General features: G+C 35.7%; 2 protein-coding genes across 2 annotated transcripts in view; both read right to left on the bottom strand.

Moving 5' to 3' along the window:
* The window catches only part of LOC132943924 (prolyl endopeptidase FAP-like), a 282,440-nt gene extending 255,774 nt beyond the window's left edge, over nucleotides 1–26,666 (bottom strand). The window contains exons 1-2 of the mRNA XM_061013088.1: nucleotides 26,079–26,666; nucleotides 14,274–14,408 (exon numbers count right to left, since the gene is read on the bottom strand). Coding sequence (XP_060869071.1) covers nucleotides 14,274–14,399 — 126 coding nt within the window. The 5' untranslated portion in view covers nucleotides 14,400–14,408; nucleotides 26,079–26,666. The remainder of the gene's footprint in view (nucleotides 1–14,273; nucleotides 14,409–26,078) is intronic.
* On the bottom strand, nucleotides 4,250–11,300 carry LOC132943810 (uncharacterized). The gene is made up of 2 exons (XM_061012925.1): nucleotides 11,007–11,300; nucleotides 4,250–5,084 (listed from the first exon to the last, which is right to left on the bottom strand). The coding sequence occupies exon 2, from the start codon at nucleotides 5,082–5,084 to the stop codon at nucleotides 4,476–4,478; it is 609 nt and encodes a 202-aa protein (XP_060868908.1). The 5' UTR covers nucleotides 11,007–11,300; the 3' UTR covers nucleotides 4,250–4,475.
* Nucleotides 26,667–27,022: the final 356 nt, after the last annotated feature.

Genomic DNA, 27,022 nt, shown 5'->3' with positions numbered 1-27,022 from the left:
ATTTTTGTTAATTTAATAAATGTTCCAGGTCATTAATACATTTTTTTGGTCATCTTTGGTACCTACTTTATGTGTTATCACTCATAACTTATCCTATTTCCAAGAACTACTATATAATATTTATGATGTTTTTTGCAGAGTATTCAACATACTTACATACTACAAATAGAAAAATAAATTACTAAATATAAATCATAAAAAAATCATAAGAAAACCGTCGTATTGGCGTATTGGCTCAGAATCGTTATTATATGAAATTATTTAATATTAAATTCAAATTTAACATATTATTAGCCAATACAATTACCTACACAATGACAATCTCCATACAGAAAAATGAAGTATCCGATTTTACCTACTTAAAATATAAATATTCTCAATGGCAAGAATAAAACCATGAAACATTATGGTATAATATATATAAAAATATAGGATTGTTTAAGTTTCCGGGCCAAAAAACATATCTATTTGCTATTTGAGATTTAAAAACGTACATTTATTTATATATTTTTTTTTCGTGAAATGCTAATTTACAGAAGTGCGTTTTTATGCAAACCCACGCACCGGAAACCATGGGAAATCACGGAGATGGTTTTTCAATCAGTTGTCTGTTCACTTTGTATCTCACTTAATACAGCGGATATTCACTGAAGGAAGTACCACGTAATTTTTAGAGGTTTGATGAATTAATTTAATTCAAAACCTTCCACGAGGAAACGAAGTACCTCTCGCCGTTTTATCTACACTGTAGATTCTACTATGGCGCCCTTAAACCGACCAATGCAATACAATAACGGTCTTACAAACATTATAATGCCACTAAGACCAATCATCAATATACAACAAGTACATTCACATTAACTATAACTACCTACTAAAAACTACTACAGTTTTAGCATCTGTAACTAGCTTTGACCAAGTTTCATTAATACCGAGACTACATCTGCACACCACGTCTATGAATCCGTAAGCATATAAACTTTTGTCTGTAAATATGTATGGATAAAAAAGTTCTTAACTTATACTTGAGTCTCACCGGTATAACCTCCTATAAAATTATAAAGTACTATTTAATAACAATTATTATTGTTATTGTGAAAGTTTTAAGCTGTAAAATCTAGGCTTTTATTTTACTCTTCTATGGTTCTACTCGATAGACCACTATTTTGATCAAGCCTCAGAAGTTATCTTGTCATAATTTTCAATTTTAAGGTAACTTAAGACAAATGCATGATTACATAATATAGTACAATTAATATGAAATTCATATTATTATATAAAATATTTACACATATAATGTATCATATATGTATATATATTATTATTTTTTAATTCATTAAGATATAATAAATAGAACAAACAATAATTATTTATACATAATCAATATAACTTTTATTTGTTTGACTAAAATCAAAGTTATTTATATTTGATTACATCTTTTTAATGCAATTTTCGCATATCATTTTTTTAATGTTTCAATATAGAATAATATTATTATAGTTATACGTTGTATTTTTGACCAATTATAATATTGTAAGCAATACATTTTATGAAAATAAAATATTATTATATTTTTTATTTATTTATGTATATATAATAATATACTCGTTAGTCGTTGAACACACTAATTCACTTAATACGTATTTATATTAAAAACATATACGCCTAAAATACATTTTTAGTTGTCTAAACTACCTAGTCAGCCAGTAAAGGGTATAAAAAGGCTATATAGTATCACAAAGTTATCTGGAGCCGTTCGTACTCGTAAAGTAATATAATTTTTATATTTACCAGTCATTTACTAATGACTTTACTCAAACTTCACTGAAACTAAAAAAGCTTGATGGCATCAAAATAAGTTAATTGTTACCTTTGAAAAAATAAAATATTATTCAAAGATGATTTTAAATATATATTCTTCTTTTTCCAATACAGTTTATAGATCAGTTATCCGCAAACCAAAGTATTATACTTTTTCAAATAATGAGAGCTCCATGTTTTAATACAATTCATTATATTTTATTTCAATCTTTCAGATTATTATAGAACTCATTATATATTTGTATATCAACATTATTTATCATCTTAATGAAATTCATATATGGTTTTATATTAAATTATATAATTATATACATAGGTTAGATATAGGTGTATAATTATGAGTCATCATATTATCGAAATAATTCTTAGTAAGGGGGATGGAGTGACCGACCCGAGTTTGAGACCTCGTCCGCGGGCGGCATTTTTCTTCAGGCAAGTTACGGTGTCCGGAGGACAAGTGCCGCCATTCCCCCTCCCAGGGCATGGCAGAAACATACGGGTGCCCCATTAGAAATTCTGCCGAAACACAACACACACGTATACCAACCTACCCAATTTAAAAACCTACAGTTCCCTCCCACACCCAATGGCCTATGTTGCTGCGGGTTATTCAATAAAAAAAAAATAAAATTCTTAGTAAAGTTGAGTTTAACCAAAAATTGTCAGTATAAAAAATAAAAAACTTTTACTGTCAATCTCATAATTTAGCTATGGGTAGGTACTGATAAAATCATTTGAAATCAAACCCTCTATAAATGAAGAAACCACTATTATAGTACCATTAATACTTCCAAAAGAAAGAAAAAATTAAAAGTAATAATAATTTTAAATTATTGAATAATCAAAATATTTTGGACTCCGCACAGATTTTAAAACTTAAAACTGTTTTTCCATTAAAATAAATTATTTTAAAATAAAAAAGAATATTAATTAAATAAATATCCTTTTTTCATGTTTAACTCATCAAAATATTAAAATCCATAATCAAAACAAACAAATCATTTTTTATTTTTTATTAATCTTGATCCCTGCTATGGCCATTACCTGTTTATTTTTTTTTTTTTTGGGGTGGGGGGTACGGTTGGATTGAAACACGTGTGTATAATGTATATGTGTGGCAAGGATTCGTCACTAAAAACCTGGGTGCCCGGGAAGGCGATAACTAATGACACCAGCCGGTACTTGTACTCAAAACACGTACCGTGACTGAATGAAACCACAGCGCAACACCGAGCAACGAATAACTATTATTATCATCCAAAAACCTTATGAAATAATAATATATATAATATATATTTATACTTTTATGCATGTATATATTATATAGGTATGCATGATTTTCTATCAATAATTAGTGAAATTACTCTACGATAATTAATAATATTCCTAATATATTATAATATAGGTTACTATATATAGGTACTTGTAATTTTAATACATTTTATAAATATTGCTCAATTTTTTCTTACAATAAATTGAATCCAAACTTTAACAAAACTATGTGTATGAAAAAAGTTAATAAAAATGCCTACTTATTCATAAGCATAGCAAAAGCTTCATGTTTCTAAACAGTCTATGATATTATTAACGAACCAATAATTAATCGAACAAAATATCTAAACCAGTAATTTATGTTAAACAAATAAGTTTTATTTAAAGATTATTTTTTTTTATTATTATTATTATTATCTATAGTGGCTTAAAATAATTTCATGGGATACATGTGTTTGGCATCAATGCGGAATTATTAGTCAACAGGATTATTTAAGCACTCGTTAGTGTCCCAGCAAGTCAAGCAGCATGTTATGACACATCTTTAGTTGAACCAATTCAACTAGTGTTTTTTTTCTCAACCACGTATATTAGATGCTTCCTAACTTCCTTGGCTTTTGAAATTTTAAACATAGATTAATACGAAATAGCATAGGACAATGTAAAAAATTGAGACCATAATATATGTCATAATATTAATATAGTCATATATTAATCACATAATATTAAGCCATCCCAATGAGGGAGACTTTCAAATTTTACATTTTTTTTTACTAGCCAGTGACCACTTACTGAGTCATTATTAAAGTTATAAGACACTTTCCCCTGACACAAAGTTCGATCTAATTATGGTGTAACTGTGTAAATAACGAAAAAAATCTAAAAATTTCAATTTTTGTACATTTATTGACGCTTTGTGGTTGGGATTTTAAAAGTCTGAAATAATAATAATTTAGTATCGCAAACAAGAAGTAAACAAATAATAAGTGCAGCGACTTGTAAAAAAGTTATGCGAAATTTTAATTTTCGTTTCAACCTAGGATGTATTTATATAATAGGCAGACTTATTGTAGGTGTTGGAACAGTTAGGGCAAACTTAATAACACAATAACGACACACGCTTTTTCTGTGAAGCACCTTTTATTCAGAATTCGAATCACAATTTGTTACAATTAATAATCGCGCGTGGGTTCGTCGACGACGGTTCGGCTTAAGCTGTTTTCCGTCGCCACCGCCGCTGGCCGGGCCGGCGGCCGTGCCACAGGCGGCGGCCAGACCGGTTGTCGGTCGCGATCTCGCGGACGTCGATAGAGACGCCGCGGTCGTTGCGATAACGACCGCGACATACTCCCCCCCGAGTCCGCGAGACGCGACCGAGCAACCTAGTCCACGGGGAGGATGACTGGGTCCCCGGGCGTCACCTCCATGGCCTGGATCCACCGCTCCACCGCGGCCAGCTGCTGTTCCGGGGTGTCTGGCTGCTGGGCCAGCTGCTGCTCTGCTGGCGGCTCTGTTGGCGGGGGCACCACGGGCTGCTGGGCTTGCGGCTGTACCATGGGCCACTCGTCGGTCTGGTCGGCTTGTGGCCGAACCGCTGGCCGCCTGAACCGGCCACGCCCATCCCGGACGTCGTGGCGCTGGTACGCCGTCGCTGTTCGGCGAGGTGGCACTCGTCCGGGCGGTCCTGCCCTAGGCCTGGCGGCTTCGGGCTGTGGGGTGTTCGCTCGAGTGGACCGGCGTCCCTCGGCGAAACCCCGCTCGAACAAGGCCCATGCAGTCGGGCTTGCTCGTATCCGGCCGAACGACGCGGTAGCCGCGCGTTCGGCCGACCAACCGCTCACCGTGTCCTCCGGACCATCGCCCGACAGCCTCCTGGCTTCCCGCAACAACTGCGCGGCCATTGCCCGGAGCTTTTCCACATGCGCGGCAATCATGCCGCGGGATGGCCGGTTGTTGCGGTTCGGTGGGGGGTTATTGGCGCGTTCTGCCATCTGAAACAAGGTATGATTAGTTAGTGTTCTCTGACGGTCCTACAGCTCGCTTCATCGCTGAGACATGTAACTTAGTAGGGTGTTTACCCTCCGTCAAGAACACTCCGGTCCCTAGTGGTTTACCCAACTTAACCGGACCTAACCATTTCGGGGCGAACCCCGCGTGAAAACGCTTCTCCGCACTTGATTGCGGATGCGCTTTGTAATATACCCAATCCCCTACTGACAGATTGTCTTTTCCCGGGGATTCTGGGGCTATATGGGTACTGGGGCTTTTGGGGCTGGACCCCACCGGGTAACCCCTCTCTCCCACCGGAGCATCATCCGGTTCCACCGGAGGATCTTCGATTTCTACCGAAGGGTTCCGATCTGCTCCGGACACCTCCGGACCACCTTTGCCGTCGTCCGGCGACTCTTCAGCCAACTCGAGCTGCCAGTCTCCGGGGGCCTTGATCTCCCGACCAAACATCATTTTGGCCGGCGACTGTCCAGTGTTTCGGTTTTCTCTGTTCCTTACAGAGAACAACACGTGTGGCAGGTAGACATCCCACAGATGATGAGGCTTATCAACGAGTAAGGTCCGCAACCCTTTCTTCAACTCTTGATTTCGCCTTTCTACCGGGTTGGCACGTGGGTGGTATATTGGGGTCGTCCATCCTTCCACTCCCCACCTCTTGAGTGCGTCTCCCATTGCCTTGGACACGAACTGCGGGCCATTATCTGACAATAATGCCCTCGGGTATCCGAACCGTGGGAACAACTCCCGTTCGAATGTATCTACAATCGATTTGGTCGTCGCCTTTCCTAAGGGGTACGCCTCTACCCAGCGACTGTAACAATCAGTTACCACCAAAATCGTTGTCTTACCCCGCTGCGTTCGTGGGTATGGACCCATAAGATCGATACTCAGCACCTCCCAAGGTTGCCGTGGGACTCTGGTGCATATCTGATCTTCTGGTTTGCGATTCAGTGGTTTTACCCGTGCACAGACGTCACACGCCCGCACGTAATTACGCACTGCTTCACGCATACCGGCCCAAAAGAAACGACTCTTTATACTTCGGTACGTTTCTTTCCACCCTGGGTGATTCGCTGCCTCATGGTCGTGAAACCTTTGTAGCAAAACCTGGGCCTTGTCTACCGGGACGACCACCCCCTCTTCTCCAAGCGCGATGGATCGAGGGTGGCGGTGCAACACCTTGTCCCGGATGACGTACAACTTCCGAAGCCGACCGAACCTTGCACCGTCTCCAGAGAGTTTGGCAACTAACTCCCGTATGTTCGGGTCGTTTTGTTGCCACTCTCGGACAGCTTGCAATGTGACGTTTCCGTCACTCCTCTTCGGCTGGATCGCTCCACACTGGGTGACACCCACACCGGATCCTCCGGACATGCCGGACAGATCACCGAAGACTCCGGAAGTTTCTCCGGACACTCCGGGCCGAATCACTGGGGGATCGTGGATATTGTTCTCCAACGATTCTTCGTCCACTGTGTTCGGTCCCACCGGACAACGGGATAGCGCGTCGGCTGCTTCATTTTCTACTCCGGGCACGTGCCGGATTTCAAAATCGAAAGCCCCGAGTTGTAGCGCCCATCGCGTTAGTTTGCTGTTGGTACAGCGAGCTTGCTGTAACCATCGGAGTGCCGCGTTATCTGTAAATAACGTAAACTTACCAGACTCAAGATACGGCCTGAACCTGTCAACCGCCCAAACTATGGCTAGACATTCACGTTCAACTGCCGAGTATCTTCCCTGTGCTGGATTTAGTTTTTTACTGGCGTAGGAAATGATTTTCCTGTCACCACTCTCCCCCCGCTGGAAGAGCACGGCACCAACTCCGACTTCGCTCGCGTCGGTCTGTAGGTTGAATGGCTTACCCGGAAGAGGAGGGCAGAGCCGTGGTGCGGACACCAAAGACTCCTTCAACTTCCGGAACGCCTCTTGCTCAATTTCTGACCAACGCCATTTGGTCCCTTTGGCCAACAGACTCGTGAGTGGTGCTGTGATCTCGGCGTAGTGCGGCACGAACTGACTGTACCAACCACAAACGCCTAACACCCGCAACACGTCTTTAGTCTTCTTTGGAACCGGTAATTCTTGAATCGTCGTCAGTTTTTCCGGCTCCCGGTCTATTCCTTCACCGTCCACGACGTGACCTAGGAATTTGATCTGTGTCACCCCGAATGTACATTTTTTCGGCTGGCACGTCAGACCGTAAGACTGGAGTCGCTCCAAGACTCTCTGCAAGTGGTTTAGATGTTGATCGGGACCCTCGGAGTATACCACGATATCATCTAAATAAACCAACACAAATTTACCAACTAACCCACGGAAGACTTCGTTTACCAAGCGGCAGAAAGTGGCGGGGGCGTTTTTAAGTCCAAAAGGCATTACTCTGAACTGGAATAATCCTCTTTGGGTCCTAAACGCCGTGAGTGGACGTGTCTCTGGTGAGAGACCCACCTGCCAGTATCCTGATTTCAAATCCATGGTGCTGTAAATCTTCGCTCCACCCATTCCTCGGACCATGTCATGGAGATCCGGCATCGGGTGAGCGTCCGACTCCGTCTGCATGTTCAGACGGCGATAGTCAACGCAAAATCTACGTGAACCATCCTTTTTCTTCACGAGTACCACCGGTGCAGCCCATGGAGATATGCTCGGTTCGACAAAACCCTGTTCCTCCATGTCTCGCACCATCTCGGCAATCACCTCGTTTTTCTCTCGGGAGTACCCGTAAGCGTTTAGAGCCACCGGATTTGGATCCTTGAGACGGATCTGGTGCTCTATCACCCGAGTTCTGCCTACCTCTCCGGAGAATACCTCCGGATATTGGCATAGGACTTCTTTGACCCGCATACCGTACTCTCCTTCGGGTAAACCTGCGGTTGTTAAGTCCACTCCTACGGTGACCGGAGTTACTGGATTTCTCCAACTCACGGAAACACGTCTTTCTTTCCCCAGGTGGATTATGCAACCGCTATAGTCCCAAGCGACTTGTTGCTCCACGAGGAAATCATGGCCCAGGAAGACATCTCCAATTAGGTTGTCTAGCACTGCGGCCCTAAAGCTTACCTCCAGATCCACTATCCGGGCCCGAAATTCGGAAAACTCCGTAATTTCTCGGGTCCGACCGTCCGCCATCCGGACAATCTCCAGTTCTTCGGTAAAACTCCGGCCAAACTTCTTTGCCACCCACGGTTTGACGTATGTCCTCGCCGCTTGGGAGTCCAGTAGCGCTACTACTGCCCCGAGTGCAAACTCTAGTTCAATGGCCGGTAACGGAACATCCGTTACTTTCGTTTTCCCCGTTGACACCGTTGCAATGGCTGGAGACTCTAACACTCCGGTCCGCAGATCCGAAAAGCGTTTTCTCAACTCAAACTTTGAGTCCGTATCCGAGTCTCTCCTCTTGCACTTTTCCCGTGGATCAGGAATAAACTCCTCGGAAAAATCTTCGGATGTGACCGGACAAATTAACAACTGCTTTGTTAACTCATCTTGTTCCGCATCACCTGAAATACTGTCCGCGACATTTTTATTGGAAAAATTACTCACCTCGGTGAAATTTTCACTTTTGTCCGGAACATTTTCGATCCTTAATGATTTTCCCGACCTGTTGTCCAGCTGGTCGGAACCCGTATCCATCACCGAACCATTTACCCGGTCCATTGTCACGCACTGTGGTTCCTTTGTCGGAACGTCGCTTTCAATGGGTTTTCTCGGGTGGATTCGGCGATTTCTCCGGTGTTTTCCTAGAGGCTCGACGGTTTTCACCGGACAACTCTTCACTCCGGAGGTTATCTTCGGGTGACCAAAGTTTTTCTCCGGAGGAATTCCGTTCGTACCGGATTTCTCCGGTTCAGAACCCTTCTGACCCGATTTCTTCGGGTCCTTTCCCGAGTCTCCGGTCCGTAACGCTCCGAAGTTCCGTTTCTTCGGGTCAGTTCTTGTAATTTGTGGTTCCTGTACCGGAACGTTACTCACTGCCCGACTTGAACTCCGTTGCTTACCTCTCTTCGGACGACTCGTACTTTTCCCGCCGGTTACTTCCTGGCCGGCCGGGACCCGGCGGTCCCGCCGGTCGTTTTGGCGTTTCCCGACTCCGACTTTCTTTTTGGACATGCAGCTTGCCAGTGGTCATGACTACCACATACCCTGCACCCTGCTCCCGAAGATTGTCGTTGCTTCGGATTCGGCACTTGGGATTTCTCAGCACTCTCAGCTTTTCGTTTATCCAACCATTTTAACTTTGGTGGTACGCTGGTGCTCACTCCCGCCTTATCCGACATTACGGCCCTGCTACCATCCAGTACATGGGCAAGCGCTCGTAATTCGCTGAACGATTTCAGTCGCTGTATACGTGCATGAATTCTAAATTCATCACGCATGAGCCCAATCACTGTCATCACCACCGCTTCTTCTGTCAGACCAAGGTTTAATCTCCGATACAACTGGTACTTATGTAGGACGTACTCCCCCAGTGTTTCGGTCTTGGTCTGAGCGGTGCTCAACAATTCTGATTGCAGACTCGACTGCAACTCGTCCCCGTTGAACTTCTCCAATAGTTCAGACCTGAACTCTTGCCATGGTAAGTCCAACGCTCTCATGGTTCCCCACCATGTTCCTGCCTGTGCCTTAAGCTGAGGGGCCAAAACGGTCACCCATCTAGCCTTGTGGATACCAGTTTCTTCAAGTATTGCCTCGGCCTGGAGCAAAAACCGCACCGGGTCTTCCTCCCTCTTACCGGCAAACTCTGGTATCGACGCACGGGCCATATTCAACTCATTTTGAGGAATGAGCAGGCTATCCGGGAAATGCACGCGTTTTTCACCGGAAAACTACTCCGTAACGCTTCCTCACGACTTCTACCGGACCCTTCACCGAACACTCCGGACAGATTACCGAAGACTCCGGACGTTTCACCGGACACTCCGGACCGGTTACCGGAAACTCCGGAAACACTCCGATTTCTCGGGTTTTCCCCGGTCAATCTGCTCCGTATGTTCGCCCATCGGCTCTCAAAACTCACACTTTGAGTTTTGACCGGAAGATTTTGACTTTTGTCCGGGCAAATCTGATTTGCCCCGGACATATCGCTGGTTGATGGTTGTTGGGAATTTCCACGGCATGAGCAACTTGCTTGCTCCACCCGTTCGGTCGACCTAAGCTTTTCTTCGGCTAACTCCCGCTCCAAGCGTTCCACGCTCTCGCTGAGAGTAGCGATTGTCAGTTGCTGCTTGTCGACCGTTGCTTCCAACCCCTCCAGTCTATCTAACATCTGCTCCATGAAGTGGTTTATCAAATTCTTATCAGAGTCGACCTCATCCTCCCCACTCAGAGCCTCCGATGTTTTCCCTTCCGGTACCTGGGCTGACGTCTCGTCAGTTTCCCCAAACCGTACTGATCCTGGATCCATATTTTCCTTAGCCCTAATATACTCTTCTAATGCTAAGAGTTTATCGGCCTTGGACCCCCCGGTCTCAATACCACGTTTCAATAATTCCCTGTTAATATCGACAATATTTAACTCACTAATGCGTTTAACACCCATTGTGGAGATTAAATCTAATTGCTATTATCTATACTAAATTAAATTACGAAATTACGTAATGGATACGAAATTACGTAACTCGGGCTATCGCTGGTAGAGATATGTACTTTCCAATCTATAAATAGCCTAAACCAAGTTTAGCACTGTAGGGATTACGCTAAATTATGCAAACTTTGCTACAATTTACCACCTTAGATTGGACAAGCCCTTAATATTTTATTTATAATAAAAAAAAAAAATCAGAATAAAAAATATTAGGAACCGGTATGATCAGGACACCTATAAATTGTAGGTTCTTTTAACCCGATATGTGCTAATTTACTTTAATTTACGTAAAATTATTTTTATTAAAATTAGCACTTACCTTACTCCTTACTCGACTGCGCCAATGTAGGTGTTGGAACAGTTAGGGCAAACTTAATAACACAATAACGACACACGCTTTTTCTGTGAAGCACCTTTTATTCAGAGTTCGAATCACAATTTGTTACAATTAATAATCGCGCGTGGGTTCGTCGACGACGGTTCGGCTTAAGCTGTTTTCCGTCGCCACCGCCGCTGGCCGGGCCGGCGGCCGTGCCACAGGCGGCGGCCAGACCGGTTGTCGGTCGCGATCTCGCGGACGTCGATAGAGACGCCGCGGTCGTTGCGATAACGACCGCGACATTATTATGTTAAGTGATCTGCATCTTGGCCATTTTTAAGAGATAGTATTTTGACGAGTATTATTATTGTATTGTATCATCTGTCAGATGAGATAAGTTTCTTCCAAAGAGATGAGAAGTTTGCAGTACTCCCCTTTTATGAAATTTAAAAATGCTCTAGAACGTATGCTTTAGACATAATTAAGGATTGAAATTGTAATTTATATGAACGTTGTGGTAAAACTGTAAAAGTATACAATTGTATATACCCACGGCCGTGGCACACCAAACTTATGAGGAACCGAGTTAAGTCTCCTCTAGTAGTGTCTAAGTAGTCCCATATATTATATAAAACAAATTATCAACCCCCCCCCCTCAAAATAAAAATCCTAGTGATGCCACTAATTTATTTTATAAATAGTATTAATGTAATAAAAAAACTATTGTTGATACTGTTTTTTTTACAAGTATGATTATTTCACAGAATTTTTAGAAGTTGATGTTATATAGTGTCTTATAATATAATATATATATATGGTATGATATTATCAGCATACCATTCAAAAATTAAAATTACTTAAATATCAACCAAATATCCAAATGTCCAATTTCAAATATAAAGTGATAGTGTCGTTGTAATTTAAATATTCAACAAACTGTGTCTCAAATAACGTCATTCAATTATTCTATTATAATAACATGCTATAAACTTAAAATAATACAACATTAAAATTAACTTATCGGACTAACATAATATATAGATACTACATTATGAATGTAGTCTCATAAAAAATCTAACTATGTAGTATATATTTAAAAGTACTTAATTATATTTTGAAAGAGGAAAATTGTTTACAACACTCACATCTGTATCATTGAACGACATTATTCAATAAAACAACACGTTTGAAAGATATTGTATAACACGTCATTTAAAATCAACTATAGTGATATAAAAATAGAACGAAAACCAAAGATTCGTTCATATATTAAAATTGATACATTTTATGGACCTAATATGCCCACATCAAAATACTACCAAATGTTTTGTGTAAGCTAACATGTGCGCTAGAAATGTGTTTATTATTGGAAACATGACTGTTCAATGGTAAAGACCTATGAAACAATTTAAAGGAAGCCATATTTTTTTTAATTAAAATCAAATAATTATTGTTAGTTCCTTCACAAAATAATTAAAACAGATTCCCTTTTCTCGTAGTTTGTAAATTGTATTAATAGTACCTATGTACTACTTACCTATGTGTAATCAAATACCTTATAAATATAATAATTAGTAAGCAGATATATAAGTTAACTAATTACTCAAAATAAAAAATAATATGCTACTATGATAAAGTCATATACTGTAGCATTAACTAATTCACGACATGTATTCAATATACTATTATTTTGTAAAATCGTATTAATACATTTGCATAGTTACTTATATATTATCATTAATACATATAATTAATTGACTAAATGCAAACAATAAAATTTTAATTTCTATTAAATAAAAATAAAAACATTTGTTTGTTACCTGTGCGTGTAACATGTAAGTTGTAAGTTTTGTTAAAATTATAAAATTCACTCATTATAAATGCATAAAATATAACAATATTAATTAACCACAAATAGACTACTCATTAATTATAAGTTTAACTTATAAGTACCTAAACATTTTATTTTATATATTATATTGAAATAAAATAATCATCGAAGCAAAATATCAATAAAAATTTTGAATTAAGCAGGTACCTACAGTTATTTCATAAACATATTATGTTAATCTTTATGAAACTTTCAGAAAATATACAATTATATTAGCTACAAATTTAGAAAAATTGCTCTAAACACAAAATAAATATTTCTAAATTTTAACTTCAAGAAGACTGAATGAAAGTTTTTAAAAACTTTTGAACCCTCAACAAGTAATTTCGGAAACCCATGTTCTTTCAAACATATACAAGGTATAGAAATATAGTTAATATATATGTAACGTTTTTGTTTAAAATTTTATGAAATGATTAACGTTGTACGGATAAATATAGTGATCAATTTCGAGAAAGAATAACTCTAGTAAAATTCTATTGGGAGTTGTAAATCACTTTCAAGTATCTGAAGAAATAATTAAATTTCTTTAAAAGTTCTATCCAGGCAATAACGGAATTTCCCAAGACAATAGCCATAACACGCGTCTATACAATTTTAAGCCTACCTTTACTTATTGCACAAAACTAGCTCAGTATAGTTTGTAAATAAAACGGGATTGAACTAAACTCCTAACTTAAAATAACCATTTTTAAATTTATCTAGGTAGGTTTAAAAATAAATATACTAATCATTTTTAGTACTAAATTTTATAAGTTGCAACTGAGAGGAAATCCCAGGATTAAAGATGGCGGGAAGGATAGTTCCCAAGACTTTTTTTTTTGTTTCCGATTCATGAAAAGATCCGGAAATACTTGCACCTTACATCAGGGCCACCTACGTAAGTTTTATAACTACATTACTAAATCAAAAACAATAAAAATTGTTGACATTATTGTTTTGTTCAAAATTTGTATAGTTGATATTTTTTTTAATATCCATACTTTTTATCTAGACGAATACGATGTATATATAAAAACATAATTGCTAAGTTATCAAATCAATATCTTATGATATATTATAAATTATAAAGAGGGCAGAGGAGCGGTTGTAGCTGAATACTAATTTGTTTAGAGGTATTTGCCTATTTTAAAACCACCATAAGTGTAATAATTTTTCTTTGCCACATGGTGCTAAAAACATTTACTACGTCACTAAATCTAAAAGTATATTTTATTTATATAACCTTTGAATATTTGAATATAACTCTGAACTTTGAACTTACTCTCAACCACAGCCAAGTTGTAATACAAACACAATGCCCTGCATTTTAAATTCTTATACTATTTTTAAACTTAGTAACTAAATTGATAACTACTAAAATAAATGTAACTTACCCCGATTCTTCCGAGCAGCAGTGCGTCCATTTCACATTCAGCGACTGGATTTGCAACTGCTGGTGCTGGTGCCGGGTCATTGATAATATTTTCTTCAGAATGAACGGTTTTATCGATATTACTCATTGCAGTATTCTGAAAAAAAAACTTTATTCGTCATCCATTCAATATATATTATTTAAATATACATCGTAATATTCTAAATCAGTAAGGTTTTTCTAAAAATAAATCCAAAACCTTTTCAAAGCTAACGCGATTCCTAACAACTTAAGTATTGAACATTGAAGACTTTCGCAGATCCAACAACGACCAATATCAATCTCATACACAATTGCACGTCGTTATACAGTTAGTACTGGATTTGTGTTAACACAATAATATTAAATATTAATTTAATTCTACAGTATACAGTCTACACAATAAATGGGTCCACATCAACATTTATGGTGGATCAGATCATGATATTAGTTTTCACTTATCACGTAAGCATTATGTCCTAGTTTCGTTCAGGAAATGTATTCTAAGGCTATTTATTTATTTATTATTTTTTTTTTATATATATATTTTTTTTGTAAGCTTCTTGGGTTTTTACAGTGAATTGTACGTGATCTTAAGTTACATATTCTTCTTTGAAATCATTAAAATATTGTTTCTTATTGAGGTCCGACGTACAATATTGTCAGCAATGTCGTATTAGTACACAGTGCAATTAAAACCCCATATACGACCGCAATCCTTCCTAACAAGTAACAACAAACCATATACAAGGTTTTTAAGTTTTTTTTTATTTAGATTCAAGCCAAAACGGTTTGTTGCTATTTTTCTATAAAATAATTATGGTCACCCTATTATAATAAAGTGATGTGTCTTGCTGAAATGCTGAAAATTACATTAAAATATATTGTTGTTTCGTCTATATATGTATATCTTGTATAGTTTTATCGATATGTGAACAAATGGTTTATAATAAAACAAACTGTTATTATAGGTAGATACAAAAATAGTAGGCATCACCTACATTACAATATAATTGTACGCTCATATACAATCAAATTATATGACCTATATTATTTCATAATAATCACAGCATTGCGTAATTCATTATACTAAGCATTAATAATTATTACATACTGTGACTACGAGGAAATGAGGAATCACAGATTTTAATAAGACCGTTTGCTTCCAAGTTGCGTTTGGAGAACAAAACGACACGGAAAAGATCGACAATTACACACCTACGCGAGAAAAGTGAGTAAAAGAGCTGCAGTGGCAAACATTTTCTTGGCGACCGATTTAGAACCCACGGGGCGTTATGTGTCTCATGCACGGAACGTCGTTGTCAGTGCTGTACTTCTGTCACGCAATTATATTCTATAAGTTATGTTACGTTTGAGAATAGGCTCTCTATACTTTATCGCACAATATAGGTACTCATTCGTTTGGTGTAATCATTATATCGTGCGCTACAATGGCATTTTTACTATAACACAAAGTTATTGACCCGTCGCTGATAAATTTGTCATTAGATTTTTCACTTTTCACAATCGCGCCAAATTCTCTTTTCGGTCTTGACGACCGCCGAGTTAACCCGCGATCTTTCGGCACCGGAAACGCTGCCTGCAACGTCTTCACCGTCGCCTACTTTATACCCTGCCGAGGGGATACGAACGAAAACGTATGGGAAAAAATAGATTTTCGTATACTCGATCGCCGTTCTTGATCATATTCGTCGAGAACAGTCCGTGGATACACATTTCTATTGTTTCTAGCCCCTAAAGGATGAATCGACTGCGAATGGTTAAATTGTGACTGAGGTGACACCGTGTATAGAGTCTATACAGACTAATTCACGATGCTGTCTGCGGGGAAAACCACGGACCAATGACTTTTGAGAGGCCGTTACCTCCCCACCCCCACCCTAACCACAAAGCGCGTCAAAACGCGGTCAACCAACAACTACGTTTTCACACAGGTATTCACCCGTACTATACTTATCGCACCGCACACTTTTAACGACGTATTATTATTATTATTATTATTATTATTAAGGTATCGTTGTTTGGTTTTCGAATCCGAGTAATCCGACCCCACGCGTCTAAAATATAATGTTATTTGTTAAATAGGGAACACATGTATTATGCGAAAAAAATGATAATATTTGTAGATTATATATGATCAGGCGACTTTTGCCAGTCCTATATTATACTATCGATCAGGACTCTTAAACCTGTATGACTTAAGATGAAAATGACTAAACTATTTTCATGTATAATTATTATATACACAGTGAATTCAACACACCAAATTTTAATTTTGTTTAATATATAATACCTTCCTTTAATCATCCTAACTTTGCAAATTCTATAATGACAAAAATAAAATACTAGTTGTAATAAAATACATAATATGCCCCCGTATATGATTAGGCGTCTACGTATATTTATCTATTTATGTCGTATATAATTTTGTTTTGAGTTTAACTATATCATTAAGCTCATCAGGTCTCAACCTTTGTGTAGGTACATGCGACCCAAGATATTTACCGATTTTCCATGTGACCTTTTTTAAAATAAAGTTCCAAATGAACCGTGGGGTGCATGCCACCACACCCACTTAGATTTAACGACGAACCAGCAACCGCACTTGAATATATACCTACGATTTATGGCTTTCATGAACAATATTGTATTACTAATAGTATTTTCTTAATTTGGTAGGCTTAACTTATTTTGTACAAAAACATCTCATGATTTACATATTATTATTTAATAATTACAACAAAATAACTAAATAAAAAAAAATAACTGTATCTTTTTATTAAATAAAAACAATGAAATATTATTTTGCAGATGTGAATAAAAAAAGGCTTCTATAATATGGTTTACAATAACTATACTATTTATCAAGATATTTGAAGTTTTCAATTTTATAAATATCACTTTCATGGCACCTTAAATATTTATACAATGGTCAATGATACATAACGGTACGGTAGTACCGTGGCAGGTTCATTTTTAAATTGAAAGATGGAAGATAATATGGTGTTAACCCAAATTATAACAGGATTACTAAGACTTGAGGGTATATAATAAACGTAATATTTAAAAATAAATGATCATGCTAAAGGCCTAATAATAAAACAATAAATAATTTTAAGATTTATTATATTTTTATATAAGACTATTTGAATTAATCAATTTGTAGTATTATATTTCACTGTTGAATCATAAAACAACTTTAAAAACTATTTAAAACAATAATAAAATTAGTACAAGTATGAAAGAATCCATAAATAATATTTTGTTCAATGAGATTAATAAATCCCTATGATTATAATACGACACAGTCAAATATAATAAGCAAAAACCACGGTTAACTAAATAAAATAAAATAATATAATTTATGCAATTATATTTAATCAAACAATACAAAGTTAAGTTTAAAAACTAAAAAAGCGGGTAGTGATGTCGCTCTGCTGTACAGTAGGTTACAAGTGGATCACTGTAATGGATGATTAGGTACTTTAAAAATTTGTTTTCTTGTCGGCTAGTAATATTTTAACTTTTAATCTTGACCAAATTAAAATTTGTTTCTAACGATTCCCAATTCATTTTTTCAAATTAATTAATTAATATTTTATACCATTACTTTTGTATATTCTTATGATATAATATATATATATTATATAGAATAGTATATAAAAAATAAACTTTACGAATGCGTTAAAAATTTAACTCAAAACTTAATCGAAAAGTTATATGCTAAGATTACACTATATAAATAATAATAAATGTTATTTTAAGATAAAATATATATTTATATTCACAAAACCAAATTCAAGGTAACTTTATTAATTAGTCAAAATAATAATGAGTATGTTATTATTTTAATATTAATTATCATGGTCAAGTAATATTGTTTTAATATATTAATTTTTGTGTTAAATACAATTTAAAAATATCATTTTCAACAATGTTACTTTTTTTATAGAGTTCAATTAACTCTAATATTTCTATATGTTATACTATCCTACTAATATTTACTGTTAGTAAATGCTATAAGTCAATAACTAATAAACAATACACATACTTAATACAATATTAGAATTCTAACACCAAGAATGAGAATATAAGTATATAATTCTGTAAGTAAAAATAAAAATAATAATTCTCGATGTAATCAGTTTTAAAAATCTATACGTTTTTATATACCTTGGGATCCAAGCTATTGTTTAAAAGCAATACTTCTATCCAAATTTTATCAAAAAGTAAAAAAGAATAAAAAAAAACTGTACTTTATTAGAGAATAATAATATATAAGTACACAAATACCATGAATCTACTTATGTTATTACCGTTTTTTTTCAGATTTCTTAAGGCCCCTGCAAACCCTATTAATTTTTCATCAAAACGACCTTAGCGACTGACAAAAATTAAAGTACTTCTAGTGGTTCGATTTAAAAAAATGTAAAGATGTTTTAATTGGTCAACAAGTCTACTTTGCATCAGTCGGAGCATATTTTTTATATTTTAGATATTTTTGAATATAGGTATTCAATATTAAAAATTTATAAATTTATAAAATGTAAAATATTAATTATTCTCGACAAGAATTTGCTGAAATTGAAAAAGTGCTCCAACCGATGCAAAGTAAACTTATTTACCAACACAAACATCTTTACATTTATTAAATCCAACCACTAGAAGTGCCTTAATTTTTGTCAGTGCAACGGCTATTTCACGTCCATAAATTGGTTTTGAATATTTTGATCTAAATACTTTAAATGACTTGTGCATGTGCGTGCGTGCGACCATAAACCAGATAAGAAATAACAATGAATTGTAAATTTATGCGGTTCGCGGGTGATGGTAAAGGAGTATACACAAACTAATGATCATTTACTACACACACAAAGATGATCAGTAATTGCAGAAACGAAATAATCGCCTAAACACAACTCCTTAAAAATTACACATTTGCAGGGGTCTTGAATAAAAAATGTAGTTTTGTATTGTCTAATAAGACGTAAATCAGATTGATTTAATGATTGCCTCTTCCAAGTTCTTTTGAATGTATAGCAATCGTTGTAATTTATATTCTACATAGATTTAAAGTTGCCACTCGTAGTACAACTATGTTATATTATACTGTATTCATGCAATATGTGATCAACGAAGTCAAGTCCATATATAGGTAAAAATCGTCTAGTCGTCTTACAAAAAGTGACATGTGAAGATAAAAAAATACATGTGCTTTGAGTTTCAAGCCAATTTTTGTTAAAACAGTGCATCTTTCTTCAAATATATAAATAATAATAATAAATCTCTGAATACACTCAATCCTTACATAACCGTGTATCCGCGAAAACAGGGTACACTATATAATTAAATTACCCATACATATTTTTGAATTCTGTTTTTGAGACATGATACTAGACTATTGGATCATCATCCATCAATCTCCCGCAGATAGAATTTTAAAAATATGCATAGGGTACTGAGTAATGTAGGTAACTGAGTTATAGAATTCACCCAGTTTTCGCGGACCTACGGTATAATATTATATTATATACATGCAATAATGCAATATACGTTTCTATTATTATTATTTTTTAAATATCAGCAGTATTAATAGTAGGTAATGTTGCTAAAAATATCAAAAGAAACAACTGAAAACTTTTGATAAACATATGAAGACACATTCATTACTGCAATGAGGTCTCAACGGTGAAGTACACTCTCAAAACCCAGTAAACTAAAATGTTCACACTACTCCCCTCCCAACACCCATTGAGCTCAAATCTGGCGCCAAACCTGGAAAATGGTGTGTGTCCTTGCAAGACACGCTTTTCCACGTTAATTCCACGATCACCTACCAGTGAGTTTCGACGAGGTACGCTATCTGTTACTTGGTCCGACTCATGCTTCAGAATGATCGCTAGCTCCATGTTCCATAGACCTGCCCAGCGCCACCCGGTCTGGCCCTGATGACGTTGCGGCGGCCGTATAAATCCTACTCCAGATCAGTTTTTCCCAATCATATAATTAATATTAATACTCGTAACGTTCGGCCGGCACCGCCTCCACACTAACTTTCAACCATTTTATGTCCCAGCTAGGCGTACTCGTCCAGCTAACGGATACCGACGGTTTCGCCAACCCGTCGTTCTATATTCCAACAGGTGTCCCAAGCGTATAGTGACTTGTCCTGTCGTTCAACTACTTCATCTACTTCCTGAAGCACACTTTTTCTTCGGGATCTCTGGTGTCTGCACCACCACTACTACTGATGCATTTGAACAAGTCTACTCAACAGCTGCAGTATCGATATGATCGGCATTACAATTATTATTCGTTGACTCAGACTTAATATTATCAAGACCTAGCATATTAACCTATAACTATACTATATTATCGTTTGTAAAATATGATGGTATCAATATAAACTTTCCGCAATATAGTATCGTCTCTGAAACAACAAGCAGATACGACATTTCGAAATACTAAGCTTCCGACATATCGATGGAATAAAATACCGCACTTTTTTTCGATAATCTTTTATAATTATACATGGTGCATTGTACATAGAGAAAGCTTGGTAAAATAATATTGTATGACAGTAAGTAGATACTATTTTATAGAAAAATTATTATTTATTATTATTACTTTTATTGCTATTATTGTAACTCGTCGTGACCTTCATCTTCAGGAAATTCAACTCACCCAGTATTTATTATGTTGTAATAGTTTTTTGAGCCGCAATAATGTTTTTTTGCGAGGTACGCCGCTGTAGCCCGAGTTTCCGACGTGTAACCTAACCGCATACACCATCGTATAATATTCCTAATATATAGATACGTATTACACCACCTTATACAGTTTTATACCACTAACTAGCAAACTCATGGGAGGAGAAGGAGGTCATACCCACAATCCACTTCACGGGATGGTCCTGCCCAGGTAGGTATATTAATAATTTTTTAATATTAAGTTGTAAATGTTAATGCGGAAATATTTAACAAGCACAAAATTAAAATTAAAAACAAGCGGGTAAGTGCAGCTAGGTGAGTAGGTCAGCAGTGGTGGAAGTTTTTCCATCGTCCCTTCGGTTCTCGGACAGGATAGTGTATTGTTACAATATTCGATTTGAATGCAATGATTGCATTCGATAAAAACGATTCTGAGTGGACGAAAGAATGAATTATAAATATGTATTAATAAATAACTATTAATTGTGTATAATATACCTAATGGAAATTAGGTAGTTTTAGATTCTGAGCGGAACAAGGAAGCTAGTGGTTTTACAATGATGTTTACTTTTTTTTTTTATCCTGTAAACAAATTTTATACCAAATGGAGTGCTTCGATTTCTACATATAATATCTTATCTTTTAGCAAATTGGATCAAGATGGTACTTTAGAAAGGTAATTTTTCAATTTTCTCAATAATTTTTTAGCGCCAAGAAAAAAACCACCAAAATACACTATTGCTAAGCTATTTTTTTCTAACGCTTTGTTAATCACCATAGAAAGAATTAAATTTTAAAATAACCCCTCGAAAATGAAAATGTATGAATTTATATTTATTCAATTTATTATTGAACATAAACATAATTTATGAATCTAATTTCAAATTATATAATATTATTTATTAAACATACTAATTTATATATATAAGTATATATTGCTACATATAATTACTAATCGTTACACTCAGAATCGTTTTTTTATCGAATGCAGTTTTTTTATTCAAATCAAATACTGTAATACACTATCATGTCCGAGAACGGAAGGGACGATAGAAAAACTTCCAACACCACTAACATACTCCACCACGCTGCACTTTTAAATTTGTTTCGTTTATATTGTAATAAACAAAGTGTTAGAAAAAAATTGGTGAGAAAAATACATTTTGGTAGTTTTACCGCTCTAAAGTACCATCTTGATCCAATTTTCTAAAAGATAAGATACTATATGTAGAAATCGAAAGATTCCTTCAGGTAGAAATTTTGTTTCCAGGATAAAAAAAAAACATCATTGTCAAACCCCTAGTTCCTCACTCTACTCAGACTCTAAAATAAGAATAAAATGATTATTCATGATGACATTTATGGAATATGATATTTATAAATGTTGATGATTATTATGTAGATATTTTCTTCATTTAGTTCAAAAACTTCCACTTAGATTTATCAGCTTAAAGTGGCTTATAAAATGTATAATAACAAAACAGTTAGGTACTTAATTTCTATATCAGTGACTATTGTCGATGATTTTTCTATTGGTATTTTATAATCAAAAACAAAAATAAAAAGCACTACACGGTATGAAAAAAAGAATTCTGTATAGAAATTAGAAACAAATGTATCAAATAAATATTTAAATACGTATTTCATTATAAGAATAGTAAAAATGTAACAACCTTAAGTTAATTTTACTAATTATTATAGACAATTGTTTTAGAATGTATCATAATGTATTACTTTTGGTTAATCATTTTATGAACACTTGTGGTTATATATTGAGTTAAGTTAACATTTTACTATATCTTAACATTCAACTTATAATTATAACTGTATATACATATTATACAATTCAAATAAAATACTAACTAATACATTTCAAAATACATAACTCAAACAAATTGTTGTTTATAGTTTTATAAATAATAAAATCATACTGTAGCAAACAACATTTTTACAATTTACTGAAATGAAAAAGTGCATACTCCATGTATTAAGTAATATATGATATAACATTAATCAAATATACAAAACTATTTGCAAACTTAAAGCTAATTCAAAAGCTCTTTTCTATGAGTAATAATGTAATATGATATAGTTTTGACGTCCAAAGCTGGAAATTTTTATTAGTTTTCTTTCAAAACAGTTACCTTATAAATAAAGGTTCATTAAACAAATATCAAATTAAATTAACACAAAACATAGTGTATTTGATCTCCCCTATATCTAATTATTTTTCGATTAAATGGGAAAACTATAATTATTTTGTTCAAAAAATTATATAAACTTTAAACTTCATTAGATTAATAAACTTTATATACCTTCGTAAATACCGAGGTAAATACTGAATAGCTTAAGTTTGTATATTTATTTCAGTGCGTTGTATTAAAAATGATTAAACAACATAGATGTGTTTTTTTGCACTCATTAAGTCATAATTACATTATTATTGAAAATGTTTAATAGTTGCATTAATTGCACTAATTTAAATTGTTGCTAAGAATTTTTTTTTCTCGTAAAATCCAGTTTTATTTTTATTTTTAAATGTTATTAAAATTGACTGAATTGCTATTCTAAAATAAGTTGGTGTGTAAAAAGTTATGTTAAAATGACAAAAATTACTAATTGTATACAAACAGCAAAACATACCCTCGATATTACCTATAATAGGGAATTGTTAAGTGTTATAATATTATTCATTGACATGTTTATTTTTAGGACAGTTGGCAACAAAACATAAATCGGTCATCATGTCTGTGCCCTAAATCAACAAATTTCGCATTACTGACAACGTCCCCAAATGGACAAATCACCGTGAATTGGTTATCGTACCGTAAAACGGAACACGGTATATTTCAAAACTTATTAAAACAGCTATAGTTGTGTATTTAAAAATGACAGTTTACTATTGAAAGCCAGTACCAAATAACGTGAAGTTTTATTATTAATAACAATCAAATAATTTTAATAAAATTAATGTGCAATGTATTGTATTATACAACAAAGTTAGTATAAACTACAACTTCTTTTTCTTGAAAATCAATTATTCATATAGAATAAATGAAACAATTAATGATTGCTTCTGCTTGTTTAAAATAAAACATTTCAAATATATTTTACTAATAACAAATTATTATACATTGTATATTAGATATGCACATTTGTACATTAGTAGCTCTAAAGTGAATTTTTTTTATTTTAAAAAACAAAACATGTAACTTATAATTGTTAAAATAAATAGTTATGATCAAAAATGAAGCTTTTTCTATGTTTATAAAAATACGAAAGCCATTTTTTTCCTTATAAAAACCAAATACGTTAACTTTACTTCATCGTACTCTATACAACTACCTACACTATATTAGTTTAAAGAAGCCTATAGAAGCCTGGACAAATAACACATATATTTCCCACACAATGCTGTCAGTACTATTATATAATCATTATATTGTATAATCCACATTAGATATAGGTACAATACAATCAACTAAATATGATTTATTTATAAAACAAAATCCGAGAACTTAACCGTAAAGGTTTACAATTTCACTTGATTAAAATAATAAGATATAGAAATTTAAATTAGTACCTACCTAATCTTATTCAAATTTTGAAAGTAACCACAATATTTGTCATGTTATAAAATGTTACAAATAAAGACTAAAATCAATTTCTTAGTCGCTGAAGCTATTGCTTTTATTTTTTAGTTGTTAATAAAATTAAGTGTATCTAATTATGTAACTAGTACAAATAAGTATGTATATAAATATAATAATATATAATGTATACATATAACCGATGTGAATTCTAGAACAGGTCAATAATAATATATTTTTACAATAAAATAAACGTTTTATTTTAACAAATCAAATTTGTTACTTCCTGGATCTACTGCAGACAACTACAAAGACTCAGCTTTTTCCACTTAACTCTTATAATGATGGACCACCATTATGTGCTCGTCATCTCACTATATAGTGCTCTTTTGAGTATGTACATCCATAACTAACAAACATCGATGTGTTACATAATAATTAAGAACTACATATAACGAATAGAAATTTTTCAAAAAAAAAAAAAAAAACAATAATACCAAAAAGTGTTATAATATAGAAACCACGAAAAGTATCTGTGATCATTATCCCGATTTTCAATACCGAGATTTATTTATTCGTGACCCAATCGGTCTTATAGCAAAACACTGGCGTGTATTATAAATGCACGAAAGTAAGTGTAGTCGTTACACAAACACAACGAGAGTCACACGTCTTGTACCATGGTTTCTACATACCTATGTAAATCGGAAAACCGTCGAAATGGACGAAAGGAATCATTTTCAACGTCATGGCACGGCGGACAAATCTAAGCCGACGTCTGATGACAACAATGGCATTGTTCTGACAACATTACACCGTTGCGTGTTTGCGAAACCCGGTAGCTACGATAACATCTATTAACTTGGTTATCCACGCACCTACTTATCAACCACGGGGACAACACATCTGAAGATATCCACTACCCATCGTGGGCCACGTCCTAGCATAAACTTTGTACTTTATTGTTCTCAGCCGCTTGTCCTCTGCGTATATCCCGGTGCAATCCGTTAAGTTTTGAAAATGTTCACGTACCACTTCAAAGGAAAGCTCTTTCGAGTACAGTTGTAGGCATACAACGGGTTGTAAATGGAAGGCTTTTATACTACATGGGAACTAAATAATTGTAAAAACTTGATAATAATAATATTCTAACTTTATTTATCTAAGCCATTCTTTTTGCGCACCGCCTGTACTATTATTTATTATGTACGCGAGCTTTCCGCGTATCACTGGTTGAGAACCGCCATTATAAGTACCTATACGCTGTGTAATAGTCGTCATAACTTGTATTTTATTTTAATAACGTTATCAGCTGTTGTACCTGCCGTTTTATATTACGCGAGTTATGCTGGGTAGGTACAACATCACAAAAGCTGTACTTCATTATGTATGTACTTGTACGGCATGACATTACGCGATTGTGATGAAGGCGCAGGCAATAATAATATTATAATTTATAATACTCACAGTGAATGTGACAGACTTTATCCTCGGCGGACATACTTAAACTTAAGTATAATTATACTTAAATCACGCTGTGTCGTGCGTACACTAAACTACACTCGCGGACACCGGCTGCTGTTAGCGGTGGTGGGGTGGCGGGACGGGAGTGAAGTAAATCAGTAAAAAAACTTTTGAAAAAATAACGGAAATATTATGATTATGAATTTTCAAAACGAAACGGAAACATCGTCGACGTTGTTGTTGTTGTTGTTGTTGTTGTCTTTCTCGCGGCGTCAATTCGATGAGCGCGACGCGATCGACGCGAGCGACGCAAATTAAGCGACTGTAAATTTTAACGGCTAAAAAATTGTTCGCACACGTTGTACACGGAGGTCGCGCGGATAACGGCGCAAATAACGTACCGTCTGCAGCAGGTTACCACGGTATACCGTATACTTGGTATACCCGCAATATAGTCCGAGTGCGGTATCAACGGTAACCCACGCGGTGGTTATCCGGTATAAAATATGTATTATTTACAATTTATAGGAATTGCATACAACGGTGTATTATACTACGGGCATGACGGCCGATTGTCGTAAGTACGAACGTTTGGTCGTTCGTCGGTCGGCGCGATCATCCGCAACGTTTCGACAGCGACGATCCGGAAAACGATGCAACGATGGCCTGCAGCGATCGACGGGATCGGCGAAACGACGTGCAACGACGACCGGCCGACGACGGTCGGCAGACGGTAATAATAATAATAATGACGTGACTCGGCCGCGGGGCGAGAGGTTGCGCCACGTTTATTATACGCCGCCGCCGTAAAAATCGCGCGCGCCACCGCCGTGCTTCAAGTGTACTCGGCGGCGACGGCCACGACGATAATAATAATAATTATTATTATTATTGTTATTGTCCGTAACGCACGTGCGGTGCGACACCCGTGACAGACGGACTTACCG

The sequence above is a fragment of the Metopolophium dirhodum genome, chromosome 4 (assembly GCF_019925205.1).
Source record: "Metopolophium dirhodum isolate CAU chromosome 4, ASM1992520v1, whole genome shotgun sequence".
NCBI classification, from domain to species: domain Eukaryota; kingdom Metazoa; phylum Arthropoda; class Insecta; order Hemiptera; family Aphididae; genus Metopolophium; species Metopolophium dirhodum.
This window is presented reverse-complemented; position numbering and strand designations above follow the sequence as displayed.

Excerpts from the sequence above, each read along its gene's own strand:
- LOC132943810 (XM_061012925.1), bottom strand. The coding sequence starts at position 5,084 with ATGGCAGAACGCGCCAATAACCCCCCACCGAACCGCAACAACCGGCCA.